Source organism: Silene latifolia, unplaced genomic scaffold, assembly GCF_048544455.1.
Source record: "Silene latifolia isolate original U9 population unplaced genomic scaffold, ASM4854445v1 chrun_scaffold_16, whole genome shotgun sequence".
NCBI lineage: Eukaryota > Viridiplantae > Streptophyta > Magnoliopsida > Caryophyllales > Caryophyllaceae > Silene > Silene latifolia.
In genome coordinates, this window is record NW_027413123.1 from 2,418,693 (window position 1) to 2,432,791 (window position 14,099).

Here is a 14,099-nt window from a genome sequence, read left to right on the forward strand (position 1 = left end):
AGTTTCAGCCATAGACGCTCGGATTCCCATAAGACGCTCGGATTCCCCTTAAGGACGCTCGGATTCCTCCTGGTCTACTCGGATTCAGTTCCATCCGTGCACTTGCATATCCCGTGTCATTTTCATTCTTCAAATCTCGTGTTCTTCATTGTAGGGGCACTAGTAAGGCATGAATAACCTAGGCAATTGCTATCCCCACACTAAGCTAAAGCACTACACATCAATTAAATCATTAGTCCCTCCCTCACTTCTCTCAAAAATGATAATTATCTTGATCAAAGCATAAAAAATCCAAAAATGACAAAAATGCAATGTAAGAATTAAAATGCGAGTTAGGGAGTTAGAAATATTTAAAAATGGTGCTTTGGAGAGGACTCCACCAAACTCTCATCCTTAGTGAGATGTCATGGGGGCATGTCCAAGGTGTTGTTGATGTTGCTCAACACCTTGAAGAAGTAGTCAAAAGCTTGTTCATTGTCATGATAAAGATCTTCAATAGATCTTTGCCCTTGTTGTCCTTCATGTTGGTCTTTATCGATAGCATTACCAATGTAGGGATTGAAAATCCCTTCAAACTCATCGTCCCAAAGACCACAAACTTCATCTACTTGATCACTAAAGAGCTCTTGAGTTGATAGAGACAGCTCTCCCACTTTCTTGTCTTGGCCAATGAGGCCATCTTCTTCATTGCTTGACTTTGGTGAGCTTTTCAAGCTCTCTTTTCAATTTACTTTCTCTTTGAATGGAGCATCATCAACTTTCTTCTTCCATTGGAATTCCGACTTCTTCCAATCATCCTTCCGGCTATAATGATCAACCATAAAACATGGTTCATGCAAACGGGGAGCTCTCATGGTCTTGTCAAGATTAAAAGTTATGCTCTCATCTCCTACTTCTAGAGTGAGCTCTCCATGCTTCACATCAATCACCGCACCCGCGGTGTGTAAGAAAGGTCTTCCTAGAATGATTGAAATATTGGAATCTTCTTCCATGTCAACAATGACAAAGTCCACCGGGATGAAAAATTTCCCAACTCTTACGGGAGCATCTTCCCATATCCCTAATGGTGTCTTCGTCGATCTATCGGCCATTTGGATTGCGATATTGTTGCATTTAAGCTCTCCCATCCCTAACCTTTTACTCACCGAGTACGGCATAACACTCACACTAGCCCCTAGATCACACAAGGCTTTGTTGATCGTGGTGTCGCCAATGGTACACGGTATTGAGAAGCTTCCCGGATCTTTAAGTTTTGGAGGTGAACTCCCTTGAAGTATTGCACTACTCACCTTAGTGAAGGCGATAGTCTCAAGCTTCCGGATCGACTTCTTCTTTGTAAGGATGTCTTTCATGTATTTTGCATAGGCCGGCACGTGATTGATTAATTCCGTGAAAGGAATCGAGACTTCCAAATTCTTCACAATCTCCATAAACTTTCCAAGTTGGTCATCAAATTTGGGCTTGGCTTGACGACTTGGAAAAGGAAGTCTAATCACAATGGGCTCCTTCTCCTTGGCCTTGTCTTCATTTTTCTTTGAAACTTCTTCTTTTGATGGTTCTCCATCCTTGGAGTTTTGCACAACTTCTTCTTTGTCACTAGCTTCCACAACTTCATCCTCAACTTGCTTCTTCGGCGCTTCATACCTTGTACCACTCCTCAAGTGAATGGCACTAACCGTTTCATGTCTTGGGGGATTACTTTGAGGTGGTAATTGCCCCTTTTGTCTTTGTGAGCTTGAAGATGCTAGTTGAGTCAATTGGGTTTCCAACATTTTGGTGTGAACTAGGATGTTGTTGATGGTGATTTTCTTTGCTTGACTATCTTTTTGCAATTGAGTGAAAAACTCTTGTTGATTCTTTTGCACTTGGAGGACCGCTTTTTGAACATCAAAATCTTGGTCATTTTGTTGATTGTATGGAGTTTGATTTTGGTAGCCTTGGTTTTGGTTGTAAAAGGGTCTTTGATTTTGGTTTCTCATGGGAGGTGGGGTGTATGTTGGTTGAGGGTTTTGAACATTTTGGCTTTTGTATGAGAGATTCGGGTGGAATTTGGTGTTCTCATTGTAATAAGGGGTACCACTCTTGTATGCTTGAAAAGCATTCACTTGTTCATTTGTTCCCCTACATTCACTTTGGTCATGTCCCAAAGTTCCACAATTCTTACATATCCCACTTGGGATTGATGGAGATGCCGTCATGGCATTAACATGATGCTTTGGAGATTTTGAGGCTTCTTCAACTCTAGCCATAGCTTTTTCAAACTTCAAATTGATGGTATCAATGTGAGCACTAAGTTGAGCACCCAATTGAGTAATAGAGTCCACTTCATGCTTTCCTCCTCTAGTATCCTTGCGAGGTCTACTATATTGTGAGTTATGGACCGCCATTTCCTCAATCTTGTTCCAAGTTTGATTGTCGTCAACTTCGGTGAATATTCCACTTGATCCCATGTTGAGAATGTTTCTTGAGTCTTCATAAAGACCGTTCCAAAATTGTTGTACCAAGAACCACTCGCTAAGTCCATGATGAGGACATGAGCGGCAAATTCCTTTGAATCGCTCCCAAGCTTCATACAAAGATTCTTCATCTCTTTGCTTAAAGCCCGTAATTTGAGCTCTTAGCATGTTAGTCTTTTCCGGTGGATAGAACTTTTTGTAGAAAGCTATAGCCAATTTCTTCCAAGAATCAATTCCGAGAGTAGCCTTATCAAGGCCTTTCAACCATTGTTTTGCGGTGCCAATTAGAGAAAAAGGAAATAAGACCCATCCAATTTGGTCTTGAGTTACACCGGTTTGAGAAATCGCATCACAATAGTCGAAAAAAGTCTCCATGTGAGAGTGAGGTCTTCACTAGGCATCCCCCCAAATTGGCTTCTTTCGACTAATTGGATAAATGCGGATTTGGCAATAAAATTTCTACCATTGGGTAGGTTCTCCTCGGTTGGCACGGAATGTGATGAGAATTTAGGCATTGTGAGTTGATTTTGTGTTGGATTTTGTGTTGGGTTCTCCTCACCTTCTCTTGCAAAAGGGTTTATGAACTCAATAGTGTTTGGTTGAATATCTACAACCTTACCAATACCTCTCAAAGTTCTCCTAGCAAGTCTTTTATTGGTTGTCAAAGTCCTTTGAATTTCGTGATCAAAGGGTAACAAGTTACCTTGTGATCTTCTATACATGTAAAATATAAAACAACTCGAAAATAATTAGAACAAACCTTGAGGAGTTTTACTTCCCCAAGGAAAAGAAAGACACAACTAATAACAATATAAGAAAATCTAAATCAAGTTAACAACGTCCCCGGCAACGGCGCCATTTTTTTGGTCGGACTCTCGAGGAGGTTTAGTTTTCGGTACTTGTCGTTAGGAGCACCTAGACCAAAACACAATTTATAACTTCACAAAACAACTCTACAATTAGTAAAGAGGCAAGTAAAGGTCGGATCCCAAGGGACGGGAATTGAGATGAGATTTTCAATTGCAACTAGCGGTGTCTAAGGGTGTCACGATTTGGGGTTTGAAGTAGAAGATCACTAAACTAAATAGCAATAAAAGTAAACAAGCAAGATGATTAAAAGGGATGTAAACAATTGATAAAAGGCACTAGGGTGTCATGGGGTCATAGGGGATTCATGGAAATTGATCATACAAACATATTCTCAAATTATAAGCAAGCAATTATTGCTGTGATGGTTCGAGTTGGTTTATATCTTACAATCCTAGGAAAGTTTGGGTCCCGGAGCCGAATCGATTATATTGTACAACACCTACAAGTCGACTTAATCTTCCCTACTCAACTATATGCATGGTCTAATGAGACTCGAGTTGGTTTATGTCTTACAAGTCTCATTGAAAATATAGGTGATGGGTAAAAATGCAAGGATACATAGGCTCGCATTTCATCAAACATAACATGTGCATAAGTTAAGATCACAACAAGCAAGCAAATAAACTATGAAAACATATTAAATTAAGCATGAATCATCCCCCATGTTGGTTTCCCCTAATTACCAATTAACCCTAGATAAGGAAACTACTCACTCATTATCATGTTGAACATGCTAGCAAGGTTGTCAATCATACCAACAAAGTGAAACATGATGAATAAATGAAGATAATTAACGATAATTAAAAAGAAATTAAGGGAATTATACCTACTAATGATTCCAATAATAAAGCAAAGAATAATAGAAGTACTTGATGATAGATTGGAAGGTTGTCAATCTCCCAATAATAACCCAAATAATCTTCAATTACCCAAAACAAAGGATGAACAAGAGAGAGATTAAGGAAATGAAACTTGTATTAAAACTTGATTAAATGTTGATTACAAGATTAAAGAGAGATTTGATTGATATTAACTACACTAAAGATTGCTAAGAAGAACATGCTCTTCTAAATAGACTAATGGGGTATTTATAGTGGGGATTAGGTACATAAATTAGGGTTTACTAACGGCTTTAATGACGATTAAGTCCTTGAGGAATCGCCGGTCTCTAGGGAGACTCCGGTCTCCTTTTTGCCGGTCTTAGAAAAATATGCGCATCCTTCCTTGAAGCTTGTAGAAGACGAAATGGCTGTTAGAGAATCCGGGCGTCCAGGGCACGGGACGGGCGGATTCTGGTGATTCTGGACGGGCGTCCAATTGGGGAAGACGGGCGGATTTGGGGTGTTTTGGACGGGCGTCCACTGGGGGAAGACACTCGGATTGCCCCTCTTGGACGGGCGTCTTGTGGACAATCCGCTCGGATTGTCTTACAGCTTCTTTCTTTCTTCTTTTATTCCTTTTTCTTCATAAAATCCTTGAGGATTTCCTCGGGGATGCAAGGATCTTTTCTCATCATTGCCCGTATACTATAGTATGTACAAAGGCCTTCTAATCTTGTCTTCTCTTTGATGCTTGGTTATTGAATTCAATCAATTTAGCTTCATTTTGCCATGAAAATGCAAGGTTTGCACTCCTTTCCTACCAAGGACACAAAACCTCAAAGAATATGAAAAACAAAGGACTAAAGACAATAAATGACCCAAATATGCACTAAAAAGCATGGGAACAAGGCTAATTCGGGGACTAAATATGCTCTAATTATGGTCACATCAATTATACCTAATAATGATTCCAAAATAAAGCAAAGAATAATAGAAGTACTTGATGAATCATTGGAAGGTTGTCAATCTCCCAATAATAACCCAAATAATCTTCAATTACCCAAAATAAAAGATGAACAAAAGATAAATTAAGGAAATGAGATTTGTATTAATATTTGATTAGAAGTTGATTACAAGATTAAGAAGAGATTAGAATGATATAAACTACACTAAAGATTGATAAGAAGAACATGATTAATCTAATTAGACTAATGGAGTATTTATAGTGGGGATTAGGTACACAAATTAGGGTTTACAAAGGGCTTAAATGACGATTAAGTCCTTGAGGAATCGCTCCTCTCAGAAAAGATGTGAGTCTCCTTTTTGCTAGTCTTCCGAAAGTATGCGCATCTTTAATGGAGGGGAGAAGAGGACGTATGGGCCTGTAAGACAATCCGGGCGTCCAAGGGTCGGGACGACCGGATTCTGGGGTGGCTGGACGGGCGGATTGATGCTTGGACAAGCGGATTGGGGCATGGTTGGACGGGCATCCTTATGGCAAAGACGCTCGGATCTTAGCAGTCTTGGACGGGCGTCTTGCTACGCTGGACGAGTGGATCTCGTCACAATCTTTCTTTTCTTCTTTTCTTCCTCTCTTCTTCCAATAATCCTCCGGGATTTAGTCGGGGATGCAAGGATTTCTTCATCATTGCCCATCTACTATAATATGTACAAAGGCCTTCTAGTCTTATCTTCAATTTGATGCTTGGTCATTAGATTCGATTAATTTAGCTCTATTTTGCCATGAAAATGCAAGGTTTGCACTCCTCTCCTACCAAGGAAACAAAACCTCAAAGAATATGCAAAACAAAGGACTAAAGATAGTAAATGACCCAAATATGCACTAAAAAGCATAGGAATGAGGCTAATTCGGGGACTAAATATGCTCAAATAATGGTCACATCAACACCCATCATGTACCAATAACTGATTGATCGTTAGGTCTCGGAACTAAGTGCCAAACTTTATTCCGTTCGAACTATTAAAGCTCTTCTTACATAGCAACAATCCAATCTGGTTCAGCAAGAGCTTCTTTGATATTGGTTGGTTCAATGGTGGAGAGAAAGGAGTAGAAGGAGCAGAAGTTGTTCAACGTTCTACGAGTTTGAACTCCCTTCTTTAAACTTCCAAGATTACTCTCCATGGGATGAGAATCTTTGTATCTCCGTTTCTTAGAAGCTGGAGGCGCATCATTGTCATTTGAACTGGGCTCACCTTCTTCGAATGATTGGAATCCAAGAATTGTTCCCCCTAAATTCAATCCTGGGGTTGTAGGAGAATCAGGTATAACTCTGGATTCTATACCTTGGTTTAGATTCGAAGTTATAGCTTCATCAGTTATAACTTCAGTTTCCAACTTCTTGTTTTGAGAGGAGATTATAGTATCATAATCAACTATAATCTCAGCTCTCTTTCCCTTGTCATTCTCTTTCCCTTGTCGTTTGAAGGACTTCCAAGTTCATCATTAGTGCCTTCAATTTATTTATCTTCCTCATCCAACTCTGGACGATCATCTCTAGATAGAAAGAAATATGGTTCGTTCATATCTTCTTCCTCCTCCTGCTCAGCTTTATCAAACATATTGTTCTCATCAAATATAACATGAACACTTTCCTCGATGCATAAAGTTATTTTATTAAAAACTTTATATGCTTTACTATGATTAGAGTATCCAACGAAAACAGCTTTGTCACTTCTGAGATCAAATTTGCTTAAACGGTTTTTACCATTGTTAGGTTTTTGTCCTTTAAGAAGCTCATATGGAATCTTCTTAATGATAGGTCTAATCAAAGCTCGATTGTGAACATAGCATGCAGTACTAATAGCTTCAGCCCAAAAATTACGAGGTAGACCACTACACAATAGCATAGTTGCATGCCATATCCTCTAGTGTTCTATTCATACGTTCAATAACACCGTTTTGCCGTGGGGTTCGTGGTGCAGAAAAATTATGTCCTACACCATTTTCCCTACAGAATTCTATAAAAGCATGATTATCAAATTCGGTGTCGTGATCAGTACGTATAGAAACTAATTTTGATTTATACTTATTTTGGGCAAGCATCATTAGAACTAAAAAGTCATCGAAATTTTCATCTTTTGAACTTAGAAAAATAGGCCAAACATACCTTGAGTAGTCATCAACTACAACAAAAACATACATGGATCCGCCTCTACTTCTTACCTTCATTGGGCCACACAGATCCATATGAACTAGTTTCAGTGGTTCTTTCGTGCTTACCACTCTCTTAGGTTTAAATGACGATCTCACTTGTTTGCAACGATCACACGAGTCACATAGCGTTTCTTGGTCAATTTTGATTGACGGTAACCCTTCAACCAAATTCCATCTTTTGAGTTTATTTAGAATGGTGGAGCTAATGTGAGCAAACCTTTTATGCCACAGACAAGGATCGTCTAAAGTAGCTTTCATGCATGTAAACAAGTTAGTAGGAATAGCATTCAAATTAATAATGTAGACATTCCTTTTACGTTGACCCTCAAGAATAACACTACTTGTTCCTTCAATTATTATACGACAAGTATCTGAATGAAAAACAACTTTATTTCCTATGTCATATAATTAAGAAATACTGAGTGGATTATGCTTGAGTCCTCTAATAAGATAAACATCACTAATAGCATGATAAGTAGATATACCAACCTTGCCAACGCCAACAATCTTACCTTTCTTGTTATCTCCAAAGGTAATCTTACCTCCATCAAAGAGTTCAGGTGAAAGAACTAGGTTTATATCTCCAGTCATATGCCTTGACAACCACTGTCAAGGTACCATAGATTGTTTTCTTTCACCATAACCTATAAATAGAATAGATACAGTTTTTAGGTACCCAAGCTAGGTTGGGTCCTTTGACGTTAGTCATTCTAAAAACTAGATATTTTCTAACACATACTTGTCTGACAATTTTCTGTTTGTGAAACAAGGAGTATTGTCTAGTAGATGTCTTAGAGTTTATTTTCGGTTTTATATGATGTTGACTTCTAGGTTGTTTTGGGAAAGCCTTAGTTTTATGAGACTCTTTAGGCGTTTTTGGTTGTATTGGTTAATTATTCCGTTTCTTGAAATCAAAGCCCATATCATAGAACCAACGAAAGTTATTTTTTTTTTTTGATGAAATGTAAGTTTGTATTAAATCAAAAAGACCGTCACCAATTACATAAGCTCACCTAACCAAGAGGCAAGGAGACTCATACCTTAGGACATTAGGCCAGGCCCATTACACAAAATCAGATATTCTAAACAAAAAAAGGCAACCCTTCTGAAACCATCAAAACAACCTATTTCCCGACATTAACCCTGCTTTTTCGATGCTTCTCCATGTTCACCGAGCCATTCTTCTATCAGATCTGGTCTCGTTGATTGCCCCGAATCCATTCAAGCCACCCCCGGTTTCCTGCGTCAATCTTAACTTTTGGGGTACCTCGCACTTTCCATTTAACATCATCAACAATCTTCTCAGCAATCTTCTCAGCTAATTTCTCCGGTCGAAGAACTTTAGATTCATACTTACCAGAGTTTCTTTGTCTCCATATATGGTAGATGCATGCATTGATCAAGGCATTCATGAAGTTTGATCTGGTGGTCGTACCTCCCCTGCTCAATCTCCAATTTCGAACATCAGAGATAGGTAGATCTACCTTGACCTCAGTTCCCACTTTCCAGACGACTTTCCTGCTATACTCGCACATAAAGAACAGGTTTTCAAGCGTTTCAGTAGTACTCTCATAGATGCAGCAGGTATCCGTATTACTAACCCCCAATTGATGCATTTTTTCATTTGTGTTGAGGTTATTGTGGTAGTATATCCAGGAAACTATGCTATGCTTTGGTATAGACCATGGACACTAGCTTTGCCCAATTAACTTCACTATTTTTGTTTCTGAGGTATTCATAGCCTTTTGATATGGAATAAGTACATCCTGTCTGATCAGACCATATATGTTGTTGATAGGCCCCCTCTAAGAGCTGCTTGACCTGACAGATTTTCCGCTAGTACCAACTGGAATCAGTAGTTGGGACATAGTCTCGCCAAGTCCTTCCTTTGAGATAAATATGGTTAACCCATTTCACCCAAACGTGATCTGGTTTTGTGGAAATCCACCAGACCAGCTTCCCCACAGCAGCCTTATTCCAGTCTATATCACTTTTAAGCCCAAGTCCTCCTTCAAGTTTAGGTTTGCATAGCTTATCCCATGAGACCAATGGTGTACGGATATAATCAGCTCCCCCATCCCAGAAGAAATTCCTGCAAATTTGCTCAATCCTAGCTATAACTCCAGAGGGGAGAATAAACATAGTTGCCCAGTAGTTATGGTATGTCTTGAGCACAGCTTTGATTAAGATCAATCTCCCTGCATAGGAGAGTTTCCTTGCCCCCATCCCCCTTATTTTGCTCACAATCTTCTCAATGAGAGGTTTGGAATCCTCAGCATTCAATCTAGTGGTTTTGATGGGCACCCCTAGTTACTTGAAAGGAAGCCTGCCCTCTGTAAAACCTGAGATTTGTAGAATCTCAGCCTTGACATCTGCCTTGACCCCATTAAAATACGCATTAGACTTTCCCGTACTCATCTTTAAGCCAAAGGCTAGGGAGAAAGTGGAAAACGTCCTAAGAAGAGTCATAATAGAGTGGGCATCACCTTTACAGAAAATTAACAAATCATCTGCAAACATTAAATGGGTGAGCTTCATGGCTTTGCATAGAGGATGATATCTGAAAGCCTGATGTTCAGTAGTGTGATTCAGCAATCTTGAGAAGTATTCCATGCAAATGGTGAAGAGAAGGGGAGATAGGGGATCCCCTTGTCTAAGCCCTCTTTTTCCTTTAAAGAAACCAAACATGTTCCCATTAAGATTCAGAGAATAGCTAGCTGAGGTCACACATTGCATAATCCAAGTATTGAACCGGGAGGGAAGTGCATAGCAGTTAACATTTGCTCCAAAAACTCCCATTCAATGGTATCATAAGCTTTTTGCAAATCTATTTTAAAGAGAACCCTAGGGGAAATAGCTCCTCTACTATAAAGCCTGATGATGTCTTGACAAATTAAAATGTTTTCCATTATGCTTCTCCCCTGAATAAACCCACCCTGGTTAGGTGAAATAACATCAGGTAAAACAGTAGCTAGTCTGTTGCAGATCAGTTTGGATATGCATTTATAAATAACATTGCAACAGGCTATGGATCTGTACTGTAAAACTGATTCAGGCCTCTCCACTTTAGGAATAAGAGTGATACTAGTGGCATTCAGTTGCTTGAGGAGAGTATTATCATGAAAAAAGTCCATAATAGCTTCACACACTTCTTCCCCCACAATATCCCATGAGTCTTTAAAAAATTTGTTGGTATATCCATCTGGTCCAGGGGATTTATCATTAGGAATATTAAAAATAATACTTTTAATTTCTTCCTTTGATATAGGAGTCAATAGTTGAGTCCTGTGTTGATCAGTACAAACTTGTCCTTTCTGAACTATATTGTGGCTTACCTGAGTGGTCTGACTGTTAGACCCCAAAAGGAGTTGATAATAGTCAAGGAAAGCCTTCTGAATCCCTGCATCATCACTGAATAAGGTGCCATTATGATCTTTAATATGATGAATATAATTCTTATTCCTTCTAGCTTTGATTACTCCATGAAAATAAGCTGTATTAGCATCTCCCTCAGTGAGCTAGTGGGCTTTTGCCTTTTGTTTAAGAAAATCCATTTTTGCCTGGTGAAGCCGTTTTGATTCCTGATAAGTATTATATTCTTGCTGCATCAACTCCTCATCCCCTAGCCTACTGATTAGCTGTTTCTGAATATGAATAAGTTTGGCCTGTGCAATATCAGCTTTATTTTCCACATCAGAAAAATGCTCCCTGTTTAAATTCTTCAGGTCTGCCTTGAGCATTTTTAGTTTCCTTACAAGCCTGTACATCTTGGACCCCTCAATCCTTTGAGACCAGACATTTTGTACACAGTGATTGAAACCAGGCCCAGTGCTCCACATATTATAGTATTTAAATGGCCTATTTCTATTATGACCTCTTGTATCCTTACTAACAATACAAGGGGTGTGATCAAAGTGTCCCTCTGGCATGAAATTTGCATAATGATCAGGAAAAGTATCCAGCCACTCCTGATTTACCAAAAAACGATCAATCCTGCTATACACCCTAGTCTCTGGAGGCTGCTTATTATTCCAGGTATAGAAGGCTCCTATGGCCTGAATATCCATCATGTTACAATTATCCAGGCAGTTTTGGAAAGGTCCGGCCAAAGAGTTGAGACCCTACCCCCAAGTCTTTCATTGGCCACCAACACACAATTAAAATCCCCTTCTATAGCCCAAGGGGCCTGAATAAGAGAGGAAAGCCTCTGAAGATTAGACCACAAAGATTCTCTTTCACTGATCCCATTAAAAACATACACAATAGTGTGTAAAAAAGAAAGTTGAGACTGCTTATCTATCACTCTCATATGAATGTACTGAGCATCATATTCCAAAAACGTAATATCAAACAAGTAGGGTTTCCAAAGAATCCAAATTCTCCCCCCCAAATGATGAGAAGAATTAGTAGAAATACTCCAATCCCCAAAAACATTAGTCATAGCCTTATTCAAATTGGTAGGTTTTATTTTAGTTTCAGTGAGACCAAAAAGCCCCACATTATTTGTATGCAGAAATCTATTAACAACCAAATTTGTTTATTTACTAGATTCATCCCCCTCACATTCCAAAAACCAATATTCATCATGGAGTAAGATTGAGGGGATCAATACCATCTAAGCCAATTCCTTCCTTGGGAGAACTAGACCCTCTTAGGGCCTCCATATAAGTTGGTGAACTCTCATTGATCTTCTTTGGCCTCCACACCTGTCTAGTGACCTTGTACTGTCTGATAGGAGAAATAGTCCCTGCATTTGTACTTATTGGTCTAATAATAGGTGTCTTTCCTGGATCTGAAACTGCTGTTTGTTGTATGTCCTGAACAGGTGAAGCCTGCTGGTCAGAATGGAGCACCTGCAATTTTTGGGGTACGTTCTTATGCTGTACAGGCCTTCACACCTTTTGCACAACTTTTGACGTATGATTAGATCTATTCTTCCTGCATGTTGCTTGTTCATGACCAATCTAATTGCATTTTGTGCAAATACTAGGTTTCCACTCGTATTCCACCTCAACCTCTATCAGTTGCTTTTTTTCGTCTAAAAATCTCACTTTATGGGGAAATTTTTGTCCTAGCTGTAATTCCACCATGACTCGAGCAAAACCAATATGGTTTTCCCATCAGTTGCCACATCACTCTTAATATATGTCCCAACTAAATTGGTAATCTTTTTAAGACTATTACCCCAGAATTTCAGAGGTAACTTGTGCAATCTTATCTAGGCCGGAACCTTTTTTACTTCCTCTTTAGTGAGTTCGATGTCTGGTTGCCAAGGTTTTAGAATGAGTGGCTTGTTATCAAACAGAAAATACCCATTAGCTAACACAGATTGTTTCATTGCCTCAGTATTAAACCTTGCCAAGAAAACCCCATTTGGAAGAAAAGAGATTTTGTCTATTGTATACTTACTCCAAATGCGTTTCAGGAAACTCTCCATCACTTGCCACGGCGGATTGGCTCCAACAACAAAACCATAAACAACCTGCTGCCAGTATGTCAATTCATCCTGGACATCCTCATCAAAAAGTTGTAGTAAGTCCTCGGGCTCCTCCTCTATCATTTGAATAATTTTTTTGCCATGCCTTTGGAACCACTGACCATCTTCATTCTCTTCTGTTTCAGATTCCGTTTCCACAACAAATTCATCAAGAGTGTCAGTCTCCATGTCTTCCAGATTGCCAGTTTCCAAGTCATATGCAGGGATACCAGTGATGTCATGAAGAAACTTGTGTTTAGTCCCCTCCTCGACATCTGGCTTCCCTAAAATTCTTGTTTTTTCAGATCGAATAGCAGAAAATGCTTCTGATGTAGCCTTTGAACTATGATGTTTACTATTGTTTGATTGCTTAGATTTTTTAGCCATTGTGATGCAGATCAATGTAAAATTAAGCCCTAGAGATGACGGATGTCCTCTCTCTTTCTATCTCTAGGTTAAACATCATTTCATCATTCAAAGCTACCCTAACGAAAGTTATTGTTTCTTTCATTATTCGAGCATGGTTCAGGTGTAGGGAAGGCATTCTCTTTTATGACAGTGTCAGACGCTCTAACAAATTTGATACTCTCATTGAAATCTTTTATACGTTTGACACAATTATCTAGAAGGTGTCCAGTATGATCACTGTAATTGTATATCAAGTATTCAGATAAGTTGACATATTTTCTCTTCCTGAAATCTCGTTCGGAAGGAGTTGATTTGCATTTAGAGTGGTCTCTACGACCATAGCACTCATGTCCTAAACCCATTTTCATATTATTGTCTGATTGCTCAGTTAGGAAATTTAGGACTTTTGTGCTTCCTTCCCACTTATCATGAACTTTTCTAGCATGTAAGAGCAAATACTTTAAAGATTGGATTTCTTTAAGACATTTAGAATGATCCAATTCCATATCTTAGAGGAGTTATTCTCTTTATTGTTGTCACGAAAGTCCTGGAATCGTTTATCAAGAACCTGTACCATCTTAGAATTTAATTTCTTAGTATCAGATAATAGGGTTTTAGATTCTTTCAATTGCTGATTTAGAGAATCAATTTCCTTCTTGTGACTCTAGCTTTAGCCTTAGATATCAGAAGCTCTTTGACTTTCCTCAATTCTAAGGTTATAGCTTCATTAGCTACAACCTTGGCTTGAAGATACTTAATGTTGAGTTTTAGTTCTGAGGTTATAGCTTCATTAGCTATAACTTTAGACTTAAGAGCTATCTTTTCAACATTTGTCGATTCTGAAGTTGTAGTTATATTAGCTGTAACTTTAGATTTTAGCTTCTTAGCATTGG

The 14,099-nt window shown here is 38.8% G+C and overlaps 1 protein-coding gene and 1 non-coding gene across 2 annotated transcripts; one reads left to right on the forward strand and one right to left on the reverse strand.

Annotated features, from left to right (window-relative positions):
- The first annotated feature begins 2,517 nt into the window (after window positions 1–2,517).
- On the forward strand, window positions 2,518–2,624 carry LOC141637361 (small nucleolar RNA R71). The gene has a single exon (XR_012541745.1). It is a non-coding gene; the product is annotated as a small nucleolar RNA R71 (small nucleolar RNA).
- Window positions 2,625–10,840: 8,216 nt separating this feature from the next.
- Window positions 10,841–11,389, reverse strand: LOC141637306 (uncharacterized). The gene has a single exon (XM_074446865.1). The coding sequence runs from the start codon at window positions 11,387–11,389 to the stop codon at window positions 10,841–10,843; it is 549 nt and encodes a 182-aa protein (XP_074302966.1).
- Between the last annotated feature and the right edge of the window lie 2,710 nt (window positions 11,390–14,099).